Source organism: Microtus ochrogaster, linkage group LG3 (genome assembly GCF_000317375.1).
Source record: "Microtus ochrogaster isolate Prairie Vole_2 linkage group LG3, MicOch1.0, whole genome shotgun sequence".
Classification (NCBI taxonomy): Eukaryota; Metazoa; Chordata; class Mammalia; order Rodentia; family Cricetidae; genus Microtus; species Microtus ochrogaster.
In genome coordinates, this window is record NC_022029.1 from 21,453,077 (window position 1) to 21,461,917 (window position 8,841).

General features: G+C 39.4%; 1 protein-coding gene across 1 annotated transcript in view; it reads right to left on the reverse strand.

Annotated features, from left to right (window-relative positions):
• Nucleotides 1-8,841, reverse strand: part of Qrfpr (pyroglutamylated RFamide peptide receptor) — a 49,541-nt gene that overhangs the window by 9,276 nt on the left and 31,424 nt on the right. The window contains exon 2 of the mRNA XM_005360629.2: nucleotides 4,321-4,479. Coding sequence (XP_005360686.1) covers nucleotides 4,321-4,479 — 159 coding nt within the window. The remainder of the gene's footprint in view (nucleotides 1-4,320; nucleotides 4,480-8,841) is intronic.

Sequence of the window (8,841 nt, forward strand, 5' to 3'; positions counted from 1 at the left end):
GAGAGAGAGAGAGAGAGAGAGAGAGAGAGAGAGAGAGAGAGAGAGAGATATCACCCACGTGTGTGAGGATCCTAGAGAAGAACATTGGATCTTATGATCTAGCACTTTCCGCATTATTGCACTGAGATGGAGTCTTTCACTGAAGCTGGAAGGCACCGTTTTCAGCTATACTGGCTGGACAGCAACCCCAGTAATCCTGGGCTTTCAGATGTATCTGGTCATACCTGTCTTTATATGGGTTTTGAGCCCTCATGCTTGTACAGAAAACACTCTTATCTACTGAACTGTATTCCTAGGCCCCACATTTTTTTTTTACTGTTAAAAACTCTTTTATATGACTGAATTGCCTAGAAGGTAAAAATCCAAATTCTATAGCTGCCGCCTGATAATAGCCTCATTCTCTCCCTTCACCAGTGTAGGTCTTCCCACCTAGACTCTACTGGAAAGGATTTTGTTCCTGTCCATTCTTACATCCCAGAAACCCCTGCCCTGCTCCATATCATATTTGTATCTTGCATGGGCTATTCTGTCGTCACTGTGAACTTTGTTCTGGGATAGCTCAGAAGTCAGCTTCCCTAGGTAACTTGAAGTTTGCTGTCATTTCAAAAGGAGCTTTATTTGTTTAGTGAGTCTGTGCCTATCCTTATTCGTGACTTCTCAACTTCCCTTGAAATGCTGGAGGACAAGGACAACCCACTTTTCATTTCCCCAAATGAGAATCTAAGGAAAATTCTCAGCTCTTAGTTGTAGTAATAGGGGCGGCGGGGCTGCATCCTCAGCACCCCGGCCGCCTGCTAGCTTATGCCCCGAAATAATTACACAGACACTTCATTCTTTTAATCACTGCTTGGCCCATTTCTATCTAGCCTCTTCTAGGCTAACTCTCGCACCTGGACTATCCCATCTCTAATAATCTGTTGTAGCCCACAAGGTGGCTTACCAGGGAGATTCTAGCCTACGTCCATCCTGGGTCGGAGCTTCATCATGTGCGTCTGCCCGCAAGAGTGGAGCATTGTGTCTCTCTGAGGTTTCTGCCCCTGAGAGGAGAGCTGTCAAGTCTGACCTCACTTCCTCTTCCTCCCAGCATTCTGTTCTGTTTACTCCTTCCACCTATGTTTTAACCTATCAGGGCAAGCAGTTTCTTTATTTAATTAACCAATGACCTTCCTCCATCACTTAGTAGAAGCTGATCCATATTTGTTGGACTAATAAATAACTTCTTAAAGACTTAAATTTATTTATGAATATGTATATTTGTCTGCATGTATGTCTGTATACTGTGTACATGCCTGATGCTAGGGATTCCAGGAAAGGATGACAGATCCTGGGGCGATTGACATTGAAGTCAGTTAGGAGACACTATGAGAGACTTGTGAATCAAACCCCACTCCTATGAACGAGCAGCCAGTGCTTTTAACCACTGAGTCATCTCTACAGCCCTGAAATGAACAACTTTTGAACATATTACGGAACATCTTCTATCATTTTTTTCTTCAAGTCTGAAATACATGTATGGTTTTAAAAGATTTACTTTTATTATTTTTATTTGTGTGTGTGTGTGTGTGTGTGTGTGTGTGTGTGTGTGTGTGTGTCTGCCTCTGAGAGTGGATGTCACATTTGTGCAGGCACCTATGGAGGCCAGAAGAGGGTATCAGATTCATTGGTGCTGGAGTTAAAGGCAACTGTCGTTAATCATCTGACTTAGATGGAGTGGAAGTCAAGTCGTCTTAAAGAGTAGTATGTTTCTGTATCTGATGAGCAATCTGTTTAAAACCTCCAAACATTTAGCTTTGTATTAACTTTAAAGTTAGCATTCAAGGAAGTAGGTTTCATTATGGCCCTTACATTATTTAGGGCTAGTTTTCATTATAGATCTAGCACCCAACTGCTCTCCCCTGTATTCTAAGCCCACTCCAGCTGGTTCCTTCGCACCCCCAATAATCTTCCCTTCTGCTTCCATATTGACTTCAATATTTGAATACAGCTGAGTGGCAAGTCGGGGCATACGTTAACTATATTTTCCTGAGAAAGTTCTAGACTGACTTCCCTGCTGGTCACAGCTTTGCACCCCACAGCACTGATGTGTTTCTCATGTTTTATCTCATATGTAGACTCTAGAAACTAGAAAATTGTCTGTATGTGAAAGACAGAGAAACAGAAACACACAGAAAGAGAGAGGGAGAGATTTGAAAGGAGGCCACAAAAGGAGAAGAAAATTAATATAATGATTAAATCTTGCATTCATTTTCAAGCAAATGCCATGACTTATTTTTTGTGACTTGTAAATATACCTCATATCTTTATATTTGTTGATGAGTTTCTGAACTATTCCTATTTTCTATTTATTGTGAATGAAAGCAATAATTATGATACATACTTGGGGATGTTGACTTGGAGCCAAGTAACATAGCTGGTACAAACAGTAGCTCTACATCATGGTAGGTCTCTTGAGAAAGTTCTGGACTGATTTCCCTAGTGGCTACAGTTCCGTGCCCACAGCAGTGATGTGTTCCTTTACCCACATCCTCATCAGCATTTGTTGCTTTAAGATGGCCATTTTTCTTTAAGGTGGCCATTCTGAGTGGGGTGCATTGCAGACTCAAGCAATTTAAATTTGCATTCTCTTCATGGCTAAGGATAGTGAATGCCTTCCCAAGTGTTTATTAGCCATTAGTGTTGCTTCTTTGGGGAACTGTTTATTGAGTTCTTTAGCCCATTAATTGATTGGATTACTTTTTTAGTGTTTAAATTTTGCAGTTCTTAATATGTTCTAGTTATTAATCCCACCTGATGTGTACTTGGCAAATATTTTTCCCATCCTATAGACAGCCCTGCAGACCCTGGTGATTGTTATTTTATGCAACCACATTTATCAGTTCTTGGGAATATTCTACATTATGTCAAAGTGATTTATGGTGTTTTCCTCCAGCAGTTTTTAAGTTCTAGCATTTATACTTACTTCTTTAATCCATTTTAATTGATTTTTCAGCAATGTGAGAGATATATATCTAGTCTCACCCTTGTTACACTTTTCCCAACACCATTTGTTAAAGAAGCTGTATTGCCTCTAATACATATTTTTGACAGGTGACTGAGGTCAGTGAGTTGGTTCAGCAAGTAAAGGTGCTTACTGTCGACCCTGATGACCGAGTTTGAGCCCCAAAACCCACCCAGTGGAAGGAGAGAATTGCAAGCATTCTCTGATCTGCACATATTTGTTGTAGCATGCACACACATGCATACACATGCATATGCACACAAAAATCAATAAATGAAGTGTAATGAAACAAATAAATGCAATTAAAATTCAATTGACTGTAGCTGTGTGAGGTACATGTGAGTTGTCTGCTCTACGTCAACTACATGCCTGTTTTTCTGCATGCACCATGCTGTTTTTCTGTGTCTCTGAAATATAATTTTGAGGTCAGATATTGAGTTACCTGTAACATTGCTCTTTTTTGCTCAGTGTTGAAATTCACTATTCAGTGTCTTTCATGAATGTGAATTTTGACATTGCTTTTTTTAGGTCTCTGAAAAATGTCATTGGGATTTTGATGGAAATTGCATCAAATTTATGGACTGCTTTTGCTAACAAAAGCTACTTTCACAATATTAACTCTGTCAATTAATGAGCACAGTGAGGGGGACTTTCCCACGTCAGTGTCTTCCTTCAGCATCTTAAAGTTTTCATCCTCGAGGTCATGCCTGTTACAATGGTATGGCATTGAGATTCACCCCGATTTCTCCTTTTTAATAGCCTTAACTCTCCATGTACTCCTTACATTAAACTCTTTCTATACCTATTTGTTTTTATATTAGAAAGAGATATTTAGCTCTTTTTAGAGAAGATATGACATAACTTTTATAGTAACTGACAACTTCTTTTCCCTATTGATTTGTCTGCTCATTTCCAACTGCTTAAAAATAAATTTGGTATCGCAAAGATTTCAGGATTACTTTCTGGAATAGTACAGTCCTATACTGTGGACATTCCTATAACAAAAATATCTGCCTCTTTCTGTCTCATGACTATTAGCAAAGTTTCTCTCTTTCACTATTATAGTAGTGTAGCTTTTATCTAAACCTTTACACATAGACTATTGTTCTCTGTCCCCCAGCCTCATGTCTATGTTAGGTGGCATGAGGTAAGCCACCCAACTCTGGCACAAGTTCTCCATCATGTTTTCTGACTCAGCACACAAGGGCACAGAAACAACATAGCCTAGAGACCATGGACTGAACCTGTGAGCAAAGATAGGTGTTTGTTTGAGCTCTTCAGCTCAGATGCTTTGTCACAGTGATGCAAAGTGATAAACACACCCAGCATTGTGAACGCCCTTTGATTGGTGTACTGCCGCTTCATTTTAAAAGGGTGGACAAGCCCTTGGTGCCTCTCAACAGCAATGCAGGTCATCGTGAGGATTTCTGTCACAATGGCAGTGCACTGGACAAAGGGCACCATCTTGCAAATAAAGGCTCCTATGGCAAGAAAAGAAAAATATACGTGTGAAAAACAGTATGATATTCAGTCTGTTAATTAACACATTAATTAACTCTGAGCCTCTACTCATAGCTTCATAATTATAAGTATGTTACAGACACAAAATAATTAAAGAAATGTGTTGGGGCTTATGCTTTCTTTCTCTTGATAATTTTAATGCTCTAAAGCAAGCATGCATGCTAAAACAATGAGAGAGCAAATCCATACCTCACTACTGACAACAGGTAGGAAGAAGTCCATGTGAGTAGGTAGAGATGGTGGGACATACCTGCCATTCTAACACTCAGAAGATAAAGGCAAAATGATTCAAAGAGTTTGAAATCCAGTCTGGATTACATAGTGAAATCAAAATCCACCTGTATTGCATAGTTTTGTGAAGGCCAAAAAATGCGAGCCTTTTTCCACCTTAACTGAGAGTTTTAGCTTGTTCAAAGTTGTTGACAACTATGGCTACACACCCTGAGGTAGAGTGTGGTTACTTGATATTTTGGACATTAAGATGGCTCATACAGGTAGATCCACTCCACCCTGACCAAAGGTCAGAGAATTTAAACATACTTCTGCTCCTTCTTTTAAATTAAGGGGTTTGACCTTGAGAGTGGCTACCTTCAGAATACTTGGTCTAGGATAGGTTCACTGCCTAAACAACAGAATGTTTTTCTCAGGAATTAATGACTTGATGTCTCAAGTACTGAACCAAGTAATTGTTCTAATTGTCCTCCGTATCATATTACAGCAGTCTTTTGCCTTCTTCTCCTTTTGTATGAAGGTATAAAAGTGCATGGAAAATTAAATTCAGCAAATTTCAGTATTCAGTGGAACTCCCTTCTGATACTCTCCTATGCTTCTGTTTGTTATTTTCACTTGGGTCTTTGCTCTCTTTACTTATTCTTCTAATCCCCATGCCCCTACCCTGGTAAGAGGCATATTTCTCAAAGCATGGTCTCCAACAAAAATAAAACAAAGCAAAAGACAACAGCACAATGACTCTTGCTCAGAGAGGGCAAAGTATGACTTGGTCTTAGGGTCTTAGCTGTTGGGTCATCCGTTCTCTCCCCTTTAGCTTCTCTGTAAAATCATAGGAAGAAAATAATGGCCATCAGAGTCACAAAGTGCAGCTTTCACTTTTTATTTTCCCTTGGATCTTTGCCTAGTGCTTTATATAAGTATTCTATCATTCTCCTTTTGACTGTGCTTTCTCCAGTGTGACTGGACAAGATGCTTCACTGTGAACACATTTCATTTGTGTGATAATTTTAAATATTTGAATATGTTGCTAGACATGTGAGAATCTAACAGTTAGATGCTAATCTGCTGTTCTTTGCCTTTTACCAATAAAATCGTAAGCCCTGTTCTGTCATGCCTGTTGCTCTTGGTGTCTGTGATAGCTAGTCTTGGTTGTCAGCTTAACTACATATGAAATTAAGGAATGAAAAACCTCTGCTTAGCAAGATCTACTTCTATTCCAGAGCTTTTGAGCTGGGAAAAGACACATTTTTAAACCAGATCTAATGTGGACTACTGATGTGGGAAGGTCATTTGTCAATCTGTTGTTTCATTGGTTAATCAATAAAGAAAACTGCTTGGTCTGATAGGTCAGAAAATTAGGTGGGTGGAGTAGACAGAACAGAATGCTGGTAGGAAGTGAGGCAATCTCCATGCCTCTCCTCTCTGGGTCAGACACGATGAAGCTTCAGCCCAAGATGGATGTACACTAGAATCTTTCGGTAAGCCACCACCTAGTGGTGCTACACAGATTACTAGATATGGGTTAAAGCAAGATATGAGAGTTAGCCACAAGAGGCTAGATATAATGGACCAGGCAGTGTTTAAAAGAATACAGTTTGTGTATTGTTATTTCCGGGGCTAAGCTAACCATGCAGGTGCAGGGCAGGATGAAAAGCAGGCCTACTCGCCTCCTCATTACTACAGACTACACCTTTTTCTGGAAGCCTATATAAGGACACAGGAAAAGGAAGCTTTTGCTATTCGCCTGCTTGCTCTCACCTTGCTGGCAAGTTCATTCCTTCACTGTCAGTTGAATCTAATTCTTTTGGTGTATACTGAAGACCAACTGAGACGTCAAGCCTTGTGGACTGAGCAACTGTTAGATTCTTGGACTTTCTGTTCACAGCCAGTTATTGCTGGATTAGTTTGAACTGCAGCCAGTTAGTCATTCTAATAAATCCCCTTTCTATATAGAGAACTACTCATCCTATAAGATCTGTTACTCTAGAGAACCATGACTAATATAGCATCTGACCTGTCCACACCTTCCCTATTAGTTATTTCTTGCTATCAGAGAACCATCAGCTCAGGGAGGATATCAGAGAAGTTCTGTAATCCAAATTCATATCATATCAATTCTGCTTCTCTAGATAATGTTGGATTCCTGTAGTTACCTCACAATTAGACCAGCCCACTTTAACAACATTATTTTAAACACATTTCCATAATTCTTTGAAAGTTTCTCACAAGTTCTTCACATTCTCTCTATGCAAAACACCTCTGTGGTATCCTCCTTCCTTGTATACATCCACCTGAGGCCTTTTGCACGGCATTTCAATGCAGTATTTTTATCTTATTTTATAGCTTGTTGAGAATACTTCAGACTGTACGTTACCATAGTCATGCCTCCTTCAGATCCACTGCACGTCTCTACATCCCCCAACTTTATGTCTTCTTTTAAAAAAGAACCCACTGGAACCAATTTTTGCTGTCCCATACTCCTAGGTATGTGAGCTTCAACTGGAGTATGGTTGACCTACCAGGGGCTTGATCTGTTAAAAAACCTGACTTTCTTTTCCTCAGAAACCAACAATAGTCCACAGCTCCCCAGCTAGGGGTAGGAGGGGATTCAGCAACTCCTCTCTCCATGCCAAAATGTTGACTGGCTTGATATTGCACGGATCTTGTGTAGGCAATCACAGCTGCTGTGAATTCAAGAGTGAAGAGGTTCTGCTGTGTCCAAAAGTCATGATGTCTGCCCAGTCCTCTCTAAGCTCTGGTTCTTACCCTCTTTCTTCACCCTTTCTCCAATGATTCCCAAGCTTTCAGGGTGAAGAGTGTGATATAGATGTCCCATCTGTGAATGAGTGCTCCTCTGATAATCATTTGTCCTTTGACTGACCAGCTGTGAGTTTCTGTGTCAACCAGCATTCAATATACAAAGAAACTACTCTGATGAAATCTCAGAACTGGACTAATCTGTGGGTCAAGCTATGAATTTAGAGGACAGTTTGATACTGTATTCATTTAGCAGAATAACAGTCGTAGGATGACACTTTTGAACACCTTACCCATTGATTGTTGGTCAGATTTGCAGTACCAGGAATAAAATCCAACCAGGAGCAGTGCATTGTCTCCCTTATAATTGTGCTGCTATCGAAATCATGGACATACGTTGTCATGCTGATCTTTAACAATGGAATTTTTAAATAAATTCTGTTCCTTTGCAGTGACAGCTCTTCACATTCTTTTAAAAACCTTTTGCCACAAATCTGTTAATGTTATATAGATGCCTATGAATAGATGGATGATACATATATATTTTATTTTCTTGTTTAATTATTCACTAAAAATCTCTACTCCTAATAGAAGGATATTTGTTCATTTTACCCACTAATTATTCCTAATATTTATAACAGCTCAATAAGCATTACAGCTGAGGACAATGACTTACAAAGAACTCTCAGTGTGCAAAGACATCCTGGAATTCAATGTGGGAAGTTCTGATTGAAGAATTTATTTTTGTTGTTGTTGTTCCGATCACTTCTAGTTTTGCTTTCAGGGTCTCAGGAAAACAAACAAACAAAAATCCCACAAGAATCTTTTCTTAAATCATGTATTTGTCTCCTAACATATTTTTATCATTCCCAATTTTTCTAATTGGTTCAAGTGTTCCTCATTTTCAGACATTCCAGCTCTCTAAACCAGTAAACTCAAGTTAGAGGCAGTCAGGGCAGAAACAGAGAGACTTTCTTGCATCTCAGACCTACTTGTGGCTCAAACCCTGTCTCACCTGTTGTGTGGAGAGGTGCTCAATTCACCTGCACACAGCCACTGAGGATGGCTGCATTTATATCATGACACCTACAGTAAAATAATTGCTTGCTATGTGACCATTACTGTGACAGATAGTCTTAGGTTTATTTTTCATTTTCTCTACATTACTCAAAATGAGACTAGTATTCATATGCAGTTATAAATAAATACATATGGAAAGCTCTTATAAAAATATAACATAAGAAACCAAATATGAGTGAGTACATCCCATGTTCCTCTTTTTGGGTCTGGCTTACCTCACTCAGGATAGTGTTTTCTATTTCCATCCATTTGTA